This window comes from Nycticebus coucang, chromosome 8, assembly GCF_027406575.1.
Source record: "Nycticebus coucang isolate mNycCou1 chromosome 8, mNycCou1.pri, whole genome shotgun sequence".
Taxonomy (NCBI): Eukaryota; Metazoa; Chordata; class Mammalia; order Primates; family Lorisidae; genus Nycticebus; species Nycticebus coucang.
In genome coordinates this window covers 10,060,796-10,077,764 of record NC_069787.1, presented here as the reverse complement: position 1 = coordinate 10,077,764, position 16,969 = coordinate 10,060,796, and the positions used below count along the sequence as shown (strand labels likewise).

The following is a 16,969-nucleotide window of genomic DNA, read 5'->3' as shown; positions in this document are numbered from 1 at the left end:
ATTTTTTGGTTGCAGTTTGGCCGGGGCCGGGTTTGAACCCGCCACCCTCAGCATATGGGGCCGGCGCTTTACTGACTGAGCCACAGGCACCGCCCTTTTTTTTTTTTTTTTGTAGAGACAGAGTCTCACTTTACCTCGCTCAGTAGAGTGCCATGACGTCACACGGCTCACAGCAACCTCCAGCTCTTGGGCTTAAGCGATCTCTCTCTTTTTTTTTTTTTTTTTGTAGAGACAGAGTCTCACTTTATGGCCCTCGGTAGAGTGCCATGACCTCACACAGCTCACAGCAACCTCCAACTCCTGGGCTTAAGCGATTCTGTTGCCTCAGCCTCCCGAGTAGCTGGGACTACAGGCACCCGCCATGACTCCCAGCAATTTTTTGGTTGCAGTTTGGCCGAGGCGCGGTTTGAACCCTCTACCCTCGGTATTTGGGGCCGGCGCCCTCCTCACTGAGCCACAGGCGCCACCCGGCCTCCTAGACTGTTAAAACTAGTATTACTTTGATAACAAAAACAATATTATTACGCCAAATCCTATTCCATCCATTTTGGGTCATGCAATCCTCTTAAGATTTTAAGAAATAATCAAGAAACTAAAGGAGAGTTCAAAGGAAGAAGAATCCCTGAGCTTAGGGAATACAACTAGGGCAAGCCCAAGCGGTAGTGAAGAGTAAGAGGACACGTGCTTTGTACTCAGGTTTTATTTTCTTTTTTTTTTTTTTTCATTCTTACGATGCTTTATTAAGAAGAATGCCATAAAGCTTTTTCATGATGCATTTTGTGCTAAGCTATTTTAATAGAGCTTTGTTAACATGCTGTTGCTCCATTCTCAAGGGACCCCACTTAGCTGGGCACTCCCAGGAGGCCTTTACGTGCTCTGTGGCCCCCCACACACTCCCAGCGCACGACACAACACAGCTGCCACCTATTCCTGTGGGGTCAGAATAGGTGTCCCTGAGAAGGCCATAAGCCCCACGCCCTGTCCCCTGATGGCCTCTCTAATCTGTTAACTTCTGCTTTTTCACCTAGGTCCCTCTCACTCAGACCCTGCAGATGGAAACTTAGTGAGACATGAGAAACAGGCCTCAGTGGTACAGAAGATTCTGCTGCTGCCAGGGGCCTGGAAGGCAGTGAGGGGCCACACAAACTACCAAAAGGAGCCTTTAGCTTCCTCACCACCATGAGTCCCCTGAGTGGTAGGACCCCCCTCAGCAAGAGAAGGGAAAGGCCTATGAATTCAAAGGGGTGGGCGCTGGAAGACTTTTGGCAGTCTGTATCACGGCCTCAGCAAAGCTGCTTGCCACAGCGTCTACTGGAGCTGAACCCACTGAACCATCCTCTAGGCCCAGATGTTTTCACCAAAAGGCATGTGCTACAAGGTTTGTGGGGCTTTAATCATAGTCCCAAACTGCAAACAACGCAAATGTCTATTAACTGCATACGGATAAATAAACGGTGCAGTTTAACCTGATGGAATACTGTACAGTGGCAGAGATGGACAAACTGTGGCCACGTGCAACAACGTGGAGGAGTCGTATGACCATAATGTTGAGTGAAGGTGTGATTCTATTTATGTAAATTTCAAAAACAGGCAAAACTAGTCTAACGTATTAAAAGTTAGGACAGTGGTTACCTTTAGGGGTAGTGATCGCAAGGGGGTATGTGGTGTGTAGCCTGGATGCTCTTTTCATAAGCACATTCACTTAGTGATTCTCTTTGGTCTGTAGATACAGTATTTCTGTGCTTTTCTGTGTGTTATACTTCCATGAAATTTGACATAAAAAAGCCTGCGTACCATAATGTGTGTAAATCAGTGCTGGAAATAACCTAAGTGCCCACGGATAGGTGACTGGTTAGGTGAAATGCTCCCTTGAAGTGGCACGCAATAATATAATCTGGTTCCTAAAGAGAATGAGGAAGCTCCTTCCTCACATGCTGATGTACAGTGATATCTGGATACAAGGCTAAGTCAAAGGCAGGTCTGGAGCACCAAGTCTGGCACAAAGCTCCCATTTCTATAGACTAGAGAAAACCATATGTGCTTGGGGCATATTTTCTTGCATGGACGTAAAATATTTCCAGTAGAAGGAGCCTAAAGAATTATCTTTCTATGGTCTTGCTGGCCATTTCAGAACTTCGGAAATGTAATGGTCAATTCAGGGCAGCGCCTGTGGCTCAGTGAGTAGGGCGCCGGCCCCATATGCTGAGGGTGGCGGGTTCAAACCCAACCCCGGCTAAACTGCAACAAAAAAATAGCCGGGCGTTGTGGCGGGCGCCTGTAGTCCCAACTGCTCGGGAGGCTGAGGCAAGAGAATCGTGTAAGCCCAGGAGTTAGAGGTTGCTGTGAGCCGTGTGATGCCACGGCACTCTACCCGAGGGCGGTACAGTGAGACTCTGTCTCTACAAAAAAAAAAATAAACAGTCTGAGTCATTGGTGATAGATGGAGGCTAGTGTGTATTTGTAGTCTTAACACTGGGGTTCAAACCTATCCATAAAATATTATTATATTCATCTCAAGAGGATATTTAAGTTATTCATTAGAATTATAATGCCATTAAATCTTAATTACTGTGGGTTTTTACCCAAAATAAAAAGATAATTCGACAGTAAAACAAAATATATACATATATATATATATTTCCAGAAGAATTTTCAAGACAAGGATGATGCTAGCTCCTTCTAAAGGGGGTAGCTGGGTGCCTGGAGGACAGGAATGGGAAGGAGATTCACTGATAACCTGTTGCACCTTTTGAATTCAGAGCCATGTGAAGAAATGAGCCTTGGAAACCATAAAGTGGGTGGGAGTTGACTGCTAGTGAGTGAGCACTGCCAGAAATTTTCATTCACTTGGCATGAAATGATTGAAGCAACAAAGATGGCAATGCACAGGCCAAATGTAACTTACAGCAACAGCGAGTTAGTCTCAAAAGCCGACAAAGTCTCTAAGCTCCTTGTAACCCAGCTTGCCAATTTCCAGGAAAATATCCTAAGAAAATGCACCTGGATGTGTCTAGGATTTAAGCCATGAAGATGCTCCTCACATTGTTATTTGTAAGAGAGACAGAAAAAAAGAGAGAGAGGAAGAAGAAAAAGAGGAGTAGAAAGAAGAAAAAAAGAGCAGGCAGAGAAGGGACAGACATACTCAAGGGAAGGAGGGAAGAAAAAAAAAACACCATCTGACAAGGTGGGAATATAGCTCTTTCATACCATGGAATGCTACTTTGCTATTAAAAGTATACTCAGGAAAGTTTCATGTTATAGGAAATACTTAGGGCATGCTAGGTTTTAAAAGGCTTTCAAAAATAAAACACAGTATAGTTTCATTTGGGGAAAAATATTTACATAGTTACTTACAGCAATAGTTATATACAATTTGTCATGCCGGGCATTCTTCCTAAGTATTTCGTACACATTAGTTTATTTTATTCCCACACGACTCTATGGCATTGGTACTGTTACTATCTTCTTTTTACAGTGAGGACACTGAAGCCCAGAGAGGTTAAGCAAGTTGTCCAAGGTCACACGTCGAGTAAGTTTCAGGATTTGAACCCAGACAGCCTGCTCATAACCCATACTCTACTCTTATGAGGGTAGACCAAGTAGTGAAGAAAGACTATTGCTGGGAGAGCGAGGTTGTGGGTGCAATTCTGCTCATCTATATCCCCCCCTTTTTAAACAAAGAACAGTGATAACTAAAGTCATAGAAGTCTTAGAACGTTAAGATCTACAAAGCAGTGTGTAGGATGGAATACACAATCAGCTGCTTGTATCCTGAGGCTCTTCCTCAAGTTTAGAAAGGTCTTCCTGGAAAAAACCAGGCTGGGTTTGGGGCTGAGGGAGGCTTGGGAAGGGTTTGTGTCCACACTAGGAGAGCAGCTTTGAAGGGGAAAGGCCTCCCCTGGGCACACTGCACAGGGGGCTGTAGCGAAAAGCCTCTTACAAGGAGAGGCTCCAGGAGGAGGCTGGGGAGAGCCTATCCACACACCCTTCCTACCCAGGGAGGCTAGGCTTCTCTTCACAGTCAACTCACAACCCACCAAGAGCCAGGCCCTGTCCTAATGCCTCTATCAAGTCCCAGGAAGGGACCCCTGTGGCTCAGCTCCCCTCTTCATCTGACCTCCCACATCTGATCCATTTTCAAGGCTGATCAGCTCAACCTCCCAAATCATATCCAGCACCTGACCCTGTTTCCTCTCCAGCTCCACTGTCTCCACCTTGTTCTGGGCTCCCTGAACTCCTCGGTGACTGCAGCAGCTCCCAAACTAGTTTCTCTGCTTCCATCCTCACCCCACTGTTGTCTGTTCCCCTCTCAGCATCCAGAGGGAAAGTTCAAAACAGATGGTGTGGTTCCCCTGCTTAACTCCCTCCACAAGCTCCCCAGGACACCAGAATAAAACCTCCCTGACCGTGGATGGCCTCTGGGCCCCCCAGGCTCTCTCCATTTCCTCTTGTGCCATTCAGCCTCTGGTTTCCTGTGCCACAGCCACAACAGCCTCCTTTCTGTCCCTGAAAACATGACAAATCCACCCCCTGTCTCTGGGACATTCTTCCTCTAAGTCACTCAGTTCTCAGATCATGGCTCCTGAGCTTGAGGGGCTCGGAGTTTATGAGGGGGGCACTGTTGAGAACACAGGCAATCACATGCAGTGTCAAAGATGCTGTCATGGAGAGAACACCATCACTTTGTGCATGATTATTTGGTAACAGCATTAACTCTCACCCACCACCTGTAAGCCCCGCCTGCAGGGAGCCTGCAGCCCATTAATAATCTCGGCATCTGTCCCTCCTCAGGGACCTCCCTATTGCCATAGGCCAGCTCTGACAGTCACCTTTACGATTTGGTCAAAAGCCTCCTGCCTCTCCCTCTTTCCTTCCTAGTTTCAGGTGACCTGTCCCTTCTCAGTCCACCTTTTTCTCCTCTTTTCTACGTCTCCCGGCTGCTAATCGGCCTGCTCCTTCTCGGACCCTCTCCCTCAGTCTCTTTTCCCAGCTCCTCCTCCACATGGCCCTTCCAGGTTGATGTGTCCTAGGCTGTCTCTTCTCCCTCCATGTATCCTCTCCAGACAATTTCATCCACAGATTCATAGGATGCTGCCCCAGAGCTTCGCCTCCAGCCACCTCCCTCCTCACCTTCAGACCCGAATATCCATCGTTCACTAGACCTTTCCTCTTGCACAACACATAGGTATCTCAAACTCCACATTTTTCAATTGGACCTTCTCTTTCTCCACCCCAGACCTGATCTTCTCCTGCTTCGTTTGGGGATGTCACTTCAGAGGCCCAATCGTCCATGGGAAGTTGGAGTCACACACGACGCCTACCTTGTCCTCAACCCCAACACACCTGTTGGTCTCCTAAATAGGGCTTTGATCTTCCTCCTTCTCTCCTTCCCTGGCCTTGGCATGTGTTACCTGCGCCACTGTCACAGCCTCTTTTCTTTTTTTATAATTTTTTTTTTAAGAGACTGAGTCTTACTTTATCATACTTGGTAGAGTACTGTGGTGTCACAGCTCACAGCAACCTCCAGCTCTTGGGCTTAGGCGATTCTCTTGCCTCAGCCTCCAGAGTAGCTGAGACTACAGGTGCCCGCTGCAACACCCAGCTATTTTTTTGTTGCAGTTTGGCTGGAGCTGAGCTTGAACCCACCACACTCAGTATATGGAGTGACTCACTGAGCCACAGGTGCTGCCCTGCAGTCTCTTTCTTTGGTGCTCTGTTCCCATCCCACCTCCACCTGGTCCTTTCCTCCTAGCCACTGCCCAAGTCACCTTTCTAAACCTGCAACTGATCCTGGTCACTCCTATGCCTGAAGGGAATTGTGCATCGCTAAGAATAAGACCCAAACCCCAGGGCAGGCATGGTGGCTTGTGCCTACAATCCCAGCACCTTGGGAGGCTAAGGTAGGAAGATCTCTCAAAGCCAGGAGTTCAAGACCAGCCTGGGAAATGTAGTGAGACTCTATTGCTACAAATTATTTTTTAAAAGACCCAACTTCAAAGCCAACTTTCACGATTTTCCATCTTTTTATCTACTTTTTCAGGCTCATCTCCCAATTATTGCCACTTTTCAACTCTTCCTCCATTATTCTATTTCAGACCACTGAATGGTGAAGCCAGAGTGATTTGATTCGGGTCACACAACTAACAATAACCACTGACATTTATTAAGGGAAATTTGTGCCAGGGTGTGTACACATAATCAATCTTTTCTTTTTCTTTTTTTTTTTTTGTAGAGACAAAGTCTCACTTTATGGCCCTCAGTAGAGTGCCATGGCATCACACAGCTCACAGCAACCTCCAACTCCTGGGCTTAAGCGATTCTCTTGCCTCAGCCTCCCGAGTAGCTGGGACTACAGGCGCCCGCCACAACGCCCAGCTATTTTTTGGTTGCAGTTCAGCCGGGGCCGAGTTTGAACCCGCCACCCTCGGTATATGGGGCTGGCGCCTTACCGACTGAGCCACAGGCGCCGCCCCACATAATGTTCTTAAGGACACTCATATAATGTTATATGTAAGAGTATGGCAGAAGTGATAGTATGTGACATTAAGACATAAAAGGCAGTGTGATAGCCACAATTGCCTTGAAAAAGAAGAACAAAGTTGGAGGACTCATCCTTCCTAATTTCAAACTGACTGCAAAGCAATGGTAATCAGACTGGTCTGGTACTGGTATAAGGACAGATCTATAGATTGATTGCAATGGAATTGGGAGTCTAGAAATTAACTCACGTATCTGTGGTCAATTGATATTTGACAAAGGTATCAAGACCACTTAGTGGAGAAAGAATAATCTTTTCAATAGATGATGCTGGGACAATCGGATAGCCACAAGCGAAAGGATAGAGATGAACCCGTACCTCACACCACATATAAAAATTAACTCAAAATGTATCAAAGGCCTACATGTAAGAGCCAAAACTATAAAACCTGTATGAGAACACATAGAGGTAAATCTCTGTGTCCTTGGTTTTGGCAATGGATTCTTAGATATGACACCAAACCACAGGTTACAAAAGAAAATAAAGTAGATAAACTGAATTTTAGATAAATTAAAACTTCAGTACTTCAAAGAACACTATCAGGAAAGTGGAAAGACTGGGCAGGTCACGGTGGCTCACACTAGCACTTTGGGAGGCAGAGTGGGAGAATCACTTGAGGTCAGGAGTTCAAGACTAGCCTGAACAAGCGAGACTTGTTCAGTCTCAAAAAAATATATATATATTAGTGGCTTATGCCTATAGTCCCAGCTGTGTGGAAGGCTGAGGCAGAATTGCTTGAGCCCAGGAGTTTGAGGCTGCAGTGAGCTATCATGACCCAGCTGGGAACTAGCCAGGACCACAGAGTGAGACTCTGTCTCAAAAAAAAAGAAAGTGAAAAGGCAGCCCACAGCATAGAAGAAAGTATTTGCAAATCATATATCTAATGAGAGACTTGTATTAAGAATATATTAAGAACATTGACAACTCAATCATAAAAAGACAAATAACCTACATGAAAAATGAGCAAAGCATCTGAATAGACATTTCTCTAAAGGCGATAGATAAATGGCCAATTAGTACAGGAAAATATTTTCAACACCACCAATAATTAGGGAAATGTAAATCAAAACCATAGTGAGATACCACTTCACACCCAGCAGGATGGCTGTAATAAAGAAGTCAGATAATAACAAGTGCTGATGAGGACAGGAAGAAATAGGAACCCTCATACACTGCTGGTGAGAATATAAAGTGGTGCAGCCACTTTAGAAACCATCTGGCAGTTCCTCAAAATGTTAAATATAGAGTTGGTATTTGACCAGCAATTACACTTAAAGGTACATACCTAAGAGATTGCAGCATGATTCATAACAGCCAAAAGGGAGAAACGATCTAAATGTCCACCCACCAAGGAATGGACAAATAAAGTGTAGTATATTCAATATAATGGCATATTATTTGGCCATAAAAAGGAAAGAAGGATTGATATATGCTATAACATGAATGAACCTTGAAAACATTAGGCTAAGGGAAGGAAGTCAGTCACAAAAGACCACATACTACATGATCCCACTTAGGTGAAATCTGTAGAATAAGCTAATAGAGACAGAAAGGAAATTAGTAATGGCTTGGGTCTGGGGAGGATAAGGGAAAGAGGTTAGGGGGTAATAGCTGAAGAGTATATGGTTTCTTCTTGAGGTGATCAAAATATGTATCCTAAAATTGTTTGTATGTATCCTAAAATAGTTACACAACTCTGTGACTCTACTAAAAACCATTGAATCGTTCACTTTATAAGGATGAACTGTATCACATATAAATGAAATCTCAAAGTTGTTACCCAAGAATGGGGGTTCTCCCTGTCTCTCATCACTCATTCTAAGGTCTGCAGCCAACACTCAAATAATTGAGCTTGGAAGTGGATCCTCCAGGCTTAGTTAATGTTGGGGCAACTATAGAACCAGCTGAGGTATTGGTTGCAACTTCACTGGAGACCCTGAGCCAGAATTACCTACCCATCTAAGCTGTTCCCACATTCCTGTGACTCATAGAAACAGAGATAAGAAATGCTTCTTGCAGGGCGGTGCCTGTGGCTCAAGGAGTAGGGTGCCAGTCCCATATGCTGAGGTGGTGGGTTCAAACCTAGCCCCGGCCAAAAATAAATAAAGAAAGAAAGAAAGAAAGAAATGCTTCTTGTTTTTGGCTACTGAATTTTAGGGTAATTTGTTATATAGCAATAGATTACTAATATGCCATTCACGTAGAAAACTGTTTGCATTTGCTTGTACATTTATGAAATTTCTTGGAATGAACACTCCAGAAACTGGTAATAATAGTTTCCTCTGGGAGAAATAGTAGGGGACGAGGATAGGAAGCAAATTTATATCTGTATAAATTTTATGTCATGTATATATATTAACTTTTTCAAAAAAGTCAATAGAAATCTGAAAAAAATAAAACAATTAAAAAAAAAACACTCTTCGGGCGGCGCCTGTGGCTCAGTGAGTGGGGCTCCGGCCCCATATGCTGAGGGTGGCGGGTTCAAACCCAGCCCCAGCCAAACTGCAACAAAAAAATAGCCGGGCGTTGTGGCGGGCGCCTGTAATCCCAGCTGCTCGGGAGGCTGAGGCAGGAGAATCACCTAAGCCCAGGAGTTGGAGGTTGCTGTGAGCTGTGTGACACCACGGCACTCTACCGAGGGCCATAAAGTGAGACTCTGTCCCTACAAAAACAAACAAACAAAAAAAAAAACTCTTCAACAACTGTCTGCTATCTATGAACAAAGTCTAAACTCCTTACCGCGACTTAGCAGGCCTCTCTGATCAACCTCCTACTCAACCCCCGCCCCCCAGTCTTGAACCCCACCTCTCCTTGTCCTACTTGCCTTTGCATTTGTCCCCGAAACACACTAGCTTGTCCCACCTCCTTGCCTTCAATCCTATTGTCTCAGCTTGCCCTTCTCTTTCCTACTCATCCTTTAAGACTCAGCTCAAATGTTGTTATCCTTTTTGGAAGACTTCCCTGACTGTCCTTCACGGTGTTAGAAGTCCCCTCCACGCCCCCAGAATATCCTGTGTGTGATTCAATCATTTCGTGTGTTGTACCATACTGTGATGGCGTGTTTTGTTTTCTGCCTCCCCCACTGGACTATGAGCTCCCTGGGAGCAAGGATGTTTACTCAGGATTCCCAGGGCCTAGTACAGTTTCTGACATATACGAGGCATTCTGTAAAAGACTGGTGTGAAAAAGACAGGGAGGAGGGCAAAAAGGAAGGAAAAGAGGGAGGGAAGGTGGAAGAAAGGAAAGGAAGAAAGACGGGGCAGTTAGGGAGGAAGAAAGAAATGAGAAAGTGGGAGGGGGGAAGACTGGAAAGAAATTCCCTCAGTATCTTATCGGTATCGTACACACAAAGACATTGGATGTATTAAATCCCAAATCAAATCTGAAACAATATCCAAGTAAATGGAGAGGAATGTGGATGCATATTCTTTTTTTTTTTTTTTTTGAGACAGAGTCTCACTTTATCACCCTCGGTAGAGTGCCGTGGTGTCACAGCTCACAGCAACCTCCAACTCCTGGGCTTAGGAGATTCTCTTGCCTCAGCCTTGCAAGTAGCTGGAACTACAGGTGCCCGCCACAACACCCGGCTATTTTTTGTTGCAGTTTGGCCGGGGCTGGGTTTGAATCCACCACCCTTGATATATGGGGCTGGCGCCCTACCCACTGAGCCACAGGCACTGCCCAGTGGATGTATATTCTAAGCCACAGAGATGGGAGCTCCTGTGACTGCAGCTCTAGCCCAGAGACTGTGCTGAGTATGGACACACATCTGGAACGCCAGAATATGCTCACTTCTGGCTCCCACCAACCAGGCCCCTGCTGCTACCCTCCACCTTTGGCTTCTGCCAGCTTCCATTCCATTTCACACATTCTGTTCTCTGCTGTGACGCAAGCACCACCACTCACTGTTAAATGAATTGTGGTCAGAATCATCTCCCTTCAGTGGAAAGAGGAGGGTTCTAGGTTCACATCTCACTGTCACCATGAACTTGTTTCTTCTCTCTGGGACTCAGTTCTCACATCTGTGAAATGAGGGAGTTGGGCAAGCTGATTGATTAGACCCTTTCCAGCTGACAGTTTATGACTTCTTAAATGCTTACATAATCCCATGAGTCTGAACTCAGAGTATCAAGGACTCCTTATAAACTGTCCTTCACTTGGGCTATGTCACAAGAATAATGACCATTTGTTGAATGCTTTCTTTTTTTTTTTTTTTTTTTTGTAGAGACAGAGTCTCACTTTATGGCCCTCGGTAGAGTGCCGTGGCATCACACAGCTCACAGCAACCTCCAACTCCTGGGCTTAAGCGATTCTCTTGCCTCAGCCTCCCGAGTGTTGAGTGCTTTCTATACTCCAGGACTACACTCAGCATTGCTGAGGTAGATGTAATAATCACCTCTGTTTTACAGCTCAGGAAACTGAGACTCAGAGAGGCAAACCAGCTTCTCCAAGGCCACACAGCTGGGAAGTGGTGGAGTGGAGATTCTAAGTCCTTTGCCCTTAAACTACTATCCCACACTGCCCCCTCCAACCTTTAACCAGGCTTTAGCTTGAATCTCTAACCCAGCAGGGAGCTTCCCTGTGACTGATCTCACTCAGCTCTACCATGTACTGGATGTGTGACCTCTAAGTAAGTCATTCTAACAGATAAAGATAAAATAACATAATGAATGTAGAAATGTTGGCTTTTTTTTTTTTTAAACACTCTCACTCTATCGCCCTGGGAGTCTCGCTCTTGTTCAGGCTGGTCTCAAACTCCTGAGCTGAAGTACTCCACTTTTGTTTGCCTCCCAGAGTGCTAAGATTACAGGCATGAGCCACCATGCCAGGCTGCCTAACTTTTTTTTTTTTTTGGTGACAGGGTCTTGCTCTGTTGCCCGGCGAGGGTGCAATGGTGTCATCATAGCTCACTATACCTCAAACTCCTGGGCTCGTGCAATCCTCCTGCCTTAGTCTCCTGAGTAGCTAGGACTATTGGCATAGACCACCATGGCCAGCTATTTTTTGTAAAGACAGAATCTTGCTATGTCGCCCAGGCTGATCTCAAACTCCTAAGCTCAACAAATCCACCCACCTCAGCCCCCTAAAGTGCTAGGATTACAGGCATGAGCCACTATGAGTATAGAAATGAGTATAGAAATGTTAATCACAGAAGCTGTAGTCCTAGAACTATATGTTCTTAGTAAATGGGGCAAACAGGTAAAGGAGTTGCAGAGATATCCTGAGAAGCCCTGAAAAGCAGGGCTCCATACCTCCATAAAGAGCCACCTGGCTCTTCCAGCCTCTCTACTTAGCATTTGACTCATCTGGAAAAAACATCCTGAGACTATTCCCACCATTAATCCTCCTCTAACCAAGATCTTGGGCTGTAGAGTCAGGCAGATGGAGTTATGATCCTGGCTCCACCACTTACCACCTATATGACCTTGGACATCCCCTTGGGGATCAGTTTTCTCACCCATAGAAAATAAATAATGGTGCCTACCCCATAGGATTGTTGTTAGGGTTAAGTAATACTATGCATATAAAATGTTCAGAACATGGTCTCACATAGTGTAAAGGCTAAGAAATGTTAACTATTTTTCTTGAACAACACTAACAATCCCAGCAGCAAACTGTTGATTAAAGTCCAAATTCTCTGACCCGGCACACCATGGACCTCATCATTCCTTCCTGGACTCTTCCTCACTGTTTCCATGCTCAAGCCAGATGTGGCATGCGGCTTTCTCACCCCTGTGTCTCTGTCCATGGTCTTCCCGTCCACTCAGAGTGCTTTCCCATACTTCACACCGGCCAACACCCTGCCCAGCTCACACCTCATTTTCCAACTAAGCTGGCAGCCCTTCTGTTGCTCTGGGTCCATAGCACTAATTACTGTTCAGATTGCCCTGTAGGAAGCGGCTGTGTGTACTTGTCTTACCTGTGGTAACCCCTCTTCCAGTGGTCACACTTGATTTACCTTTGTGGGAACTGACCTTTCTCCACTATCAGTCCATGTTTTATTCCAGGGATGGGCATGTGGCTCAGGACAAAGTTACCATGATTAATTAAGAAGTAGATACTTGACTAAAGATGGACTCATGAGGATCAAACCTGGAACTTTTTCTGGAATCATTCTTTTCCACAGGCATTGCTAAGCTGAAGCAAGGTAAATTCAGAGCTACCCATGGCCTTATTCATCTCCTTGAAGAGAGAAGTGGACTTAAAATGAGGCAACACAGAGGAACCAAGGAATGAAGAGAGACGATTCTTCATAGGGTTATTTGAGCAGCTGGATCCATCCATACCTGAAGCCAGATACTCTTGACCTTCATGTTAAGTCCGTCAACAAACCCTACCCTCTTGATTTTAGTCTAATTTATTTAAGCCTCTTTGAGTTGGGTTTCTGTCACTTGCCATTGAAAGACTGCTGACAAATACAGTGACCCAACTAGACAGTAAGCTTTCTGAGAGCAGAAATTACATTTTGTAGACCTAAGACCCTAGGGGACAGGGATGATGTCTTATTAATATGTATCTCAGTATTGCTACACTGAGCATCAGAATGATTCTAGAGCAGATGAGGAATAAACAAAGCAATAAGAGTATTGTGTATTTCCCCAATGGCCTTGAGCTCTGTACTTAGATGACCCAAAAATACTTGAATAAAAGTTTAAGGAACAATAATCATATGACAAGCATTTAATTCTTATGTCACACACACACCTACACACCAAAAAAAAACAACCCTTTGCTTCTCTGCAGTTCCTGTAAGGGTGACTTTCTGTATGGAATGATCTTGATGAAAGAGTCGTTCTAGGAGCCTCACAGGACTGAAAGAAAGAAATACTTCAAATCAACTTATCTAATGGCCCCCAGTTCTCCATTGCACAAATGAAAAAATTAAGATTTAAACTAAAAAGACTTACTTAACACTGCATGGTGAGTCAGGCAGTGTCAACTAAAACCCCCCACTGGTGTTCTGACCTCGGACCTGGTGTCACTTATTAAGCAAAGTGATTCAGTCATTTACCCAGAGAACTCAGAAATCTCTAAATAAAATGGAATAAACTGCTAAACTCCATCGACTGTCCCCTTAGCCCTCAGGGGTGGAGCAGTTGCTCAAAGGAAAGTGCCCTGGACCAGAAGTCAAGAAAACTCAGATCTTAGACCTACTTTCTTTTTTTTTTTATTTTTGGCCGGGGCTGGGCTTGAACCCGCCACCTCCGGCATATGGGACCGGCGCCCCACCTGTTGAGCCACAGGCGCCGCCCCTACTTTCTTCCCTTACTGACTGTGTGACTTTGGGAAAGCCCTTCACTTCTCCACATGCAGTTTCTTCTCTCTAAAGTAGGGGGAGGAGAAAATGGAATTTGAAGGAGCTGATCTCTAAGATCCATGAAATCCTATGATTACATGGGGGTTGTTGGACGGTTCATCAAATCCCAAGATTAAACCCACATGGATTACAGAGAATTTAAAAGCCGAGAGGTCAGCAACCCATCTGCAAACTCCAAATTAAGGTTGATGAATTGGGGATTCTAGCTGAGCATATATTTTCAAATATTCTTTCCAGTTTGCCTTTGGAAGAAAAATAGAATGGAAGTACATAATCTCCTACCTGTGAGTACCACAGGGAAATATGGAGTGATATCTCCTACAAGTCTCCTTTCTCATCCCCTTCAAAGATCCTAAAAGATCCACATCTAAGTTAAGTAGGGTGAGATGGATTTGAAACAAACTCGTAAGAACATCTACCTCTGAGTATACACCGCCTTCTTCAAAGTAGTCCTTTTAGGAGTTTGGGCAATTCTTCCAATGAGCAGGTAATTCCCCCCTGCATTTGTGAAAGTCCTCTTGGAGAAGCAAAGCGGGCATGACTTTGTCCTCACACCTCGGCTTTCATCCCAAGTGACCATTCTCAATTTGATCAGATCATCCATTGTATTCTCTACACTTGACCCTGAGTGGCTTCCAGCCATTTCCAAAAATTACATTCCTCTTCCTTTATAAGACAGACAGATATTCAAGAGACTACACCAAACCAATTGCCTGCAATGTTGTGAGCAGTGGAATCGTCAGCAAGTGATATAATGCCCTGTGGGGGTAGGAATGGGGTCTTTTTTAAAATGGTGGACACTTGTTGAATGTCCTGAGGTTTTTTTGAAAACCATCTCTGCTGCATGATTATCACATTTTTTCCTCTCTCTTTCTCATCCCTGGAAGGCTCCAAACTTTTTTCTAGTTTTCAGCAGCCCTCTTCCTCCATCGTTCCCATGCCCTGGCTCCTCCTCCTTCCCCAGCCCAACTCCCTTCCCTACTAGCAATTAGGCAAAGGCCCAAGTTGCTGAGTCTTTAAAATCTGCCTTCGATCGAAAGGTGGGTGGAAGTGGGGAACTCTAATGGATCCCGGAAAACTGTCTCAGCATTTCTCATTCCCAAAAGGCCCCTCTCTGGTTCTTAGCCAAACATTTCAGAGGGTCCCAGGAACTCATTCCCACTGGGCATGGTAACAGAACCCTTCCTTCCCTATGGGTGGGGGAAATAGAGACCTTCCCTCTAGAGACCCATGTTGGCAAGTTCTGTCAACCACCCACATCTCAAATAGTGGATAGCCACTACAGACAGCCTCTGCCCCTTACCTCATCGCGGCACTTTAAAGATTACAAGATCCTCTTTCATTTGTCCTATAGGCATCCTCTCCACTGTGTTACAGATGAAGAAACCAAGCCTCAGAGAAGTAAAGTGAAACGCCTAAGTTGATAATTTTAAAGATCCAAGCAGATCTCTTGACTCCCCATCTCATGCTCGTTTCAACCTAACAGAAATCAATCGAACCTAGAGTAACCTCTCTAGGACAGCCAACAGAGACCCTTGGAGACACTCTTAACACAATGCTAACTCATCAATAAATGCAGTCTGCCCATAGCCAGTCATAGAGACCCAAACACCAATTCTAAGGCTCTGCTCCCCACCCCCGGGGCTCTCTCTCATTGAATCCCCTCCCCAGTGACTGCTGAGGGTCAGCCGAGGAAGTGAGCGTCTTAACAAAGAGGAACAAAATCTACCTCTGACCCCTCCAAGAAGGGGACCTTGCAGGAAGGAGCCCCTGTCTCCGGCGCCTGCTCTGGGGATTCCGCCCCCACCCCTCCCCTACCTGCCAAAAGCTGCATCCAGGCGCAGATCTTGTAGACCGTGGCGGTGTTGCAGAAGAAGAAAAGCGCGAAGCAGGTAATGCAGCCGAGGATCAGCACCATGGAGAGCAGCACGAAGAAGGCAGCCGCCTTGAAGGCGCTGGACGGGATGGTGCTGAAGTCGGTGAAGGAGCCCCGGCAGGTGAGCTCACGGCCCGCCAGCCCGCTGCCCACACAGTAGTGGAAAAGCCCGAAGTAGCCAGGCTTAGGGGTGCTCACGCTGTCGCCCACCCAGTAGGGCTGAATGAAGACCACCACGTTGATGATGGCGAAGCAGATGGTGAAGATGGCCCACAGCACGCCGATGGCCCGCGAGTTCCGCATGTAGTGCTCGTGGTAGAGCTTGGAGGCCTCCTGCGAGGGCAGCATGGTGCCCGGGGGCGGGGCCGGCGGCGGCGGCGGGCGGGGGCCGCCGGCCCGGGACCGAACGCCGGGCTGCCGGGCGGGAGCTGGGAAGAAGCGGCCCCGAGTCAAGGACCTCGCGAGGGCGGGGCCTGGGGCGGAGCTGGGGGCCCCGGGGACGGATTCCGGGGAGACAGGAGGGGGTCATGAGACCGTCGGAGCGGTGTCCGGGGGCGCTGGCCAAGCTGTGCTATTGGGGGGTCTAGGAAGCAGCCCTGTGAAAGTTGAGGGGGTTCTGGGATGAGGATGTGGGATATGGAAGTAAGGAAAGAGCTTGGAAGTGGACATGGGGGAGTGAGGGAGGGGGCCTGGGGCTGGCCCTGGGGGAGTAGAGCTGCTGTGGGGGGATGGAAGGGAGGCTGGAGACCGGTGCTGGGGGACTAGCGGAGGGGCTGTATATAGGGAGCCCGGAAGGGAATTGGGGGCCGGTACTGGGGTAGAAAGAGGTCTGGTATTGGGTGTCTAGAAAGGGGCTGTGAGGCGGAGAGAGGCGCTTCTATGAGGGTGGAAGAAGGGGATATAAGGGCCAGTCCCGGGAGCCGAGGAAGGTGATCCGGGGACCGGGTCTAAGAGGGTCTAAGAGGGCAAAGCAACGGAATTAGAATAAGGCTGGAAGGGAGTCGCGGGCTGGGACTGCTGGACACGGGGCAGTGTGTGTGTGGGGGGGTGTCCTCAGAAGCCAGGGCTGGATGCAGGCTGAGGGGAGCCTGGGGTTGGCGGGCCGAGACTGGGGAGAGAAGCTTTCCAGGCCAAGGGGAGGAAGGACCAGGGCCGGCAGGCAGCCGCGACCGCGAGGAGCGGCGGTGGACAGGGACTGGCCCCGGGGTGCTGAGGACCAGCCAGGCCCGAGTAAGGC

General features: G+C 46.8%; 1 protein-coding gene across 3 annotated transcripts in view; it reads right to left on the bottom strand.

The window, feature by feature from the left end:
- The window catches only part of LHFPL4 (LHFPL tetraspan subfamily member 4), a 51,514-nt gene that overhangs the window by 33,855 nt on the left and 690 nt on the right, over positions 1–16,969 (bottom strand). Inside the window, exons 2-3 of one of the 3 annotated variants that reach the window (XM_053600577.1) lie at positions 15,675–16,160; positions 13,249–13,350 (exon numbers count right to left, since the gene is read on the bottom strand). In XM_053600577.1, coding sequence (XP_053456552.1) covers positions 13,343–13,350; positions 15,675–16,160 — 494 coding nt within the window. In that variant the 3' untranslated portion in view covers positions 13,249–13,342. Of the gene's footprint in view, positions 1–13,248; positions 13,351–15,292; positions 15,336–15,674; positions 16,161–16,969 lie in introns of those variants that run through there. The other 2 variants (XM_053600578.1, XM_053600576.1) reach the window with 2 other exon arrangements.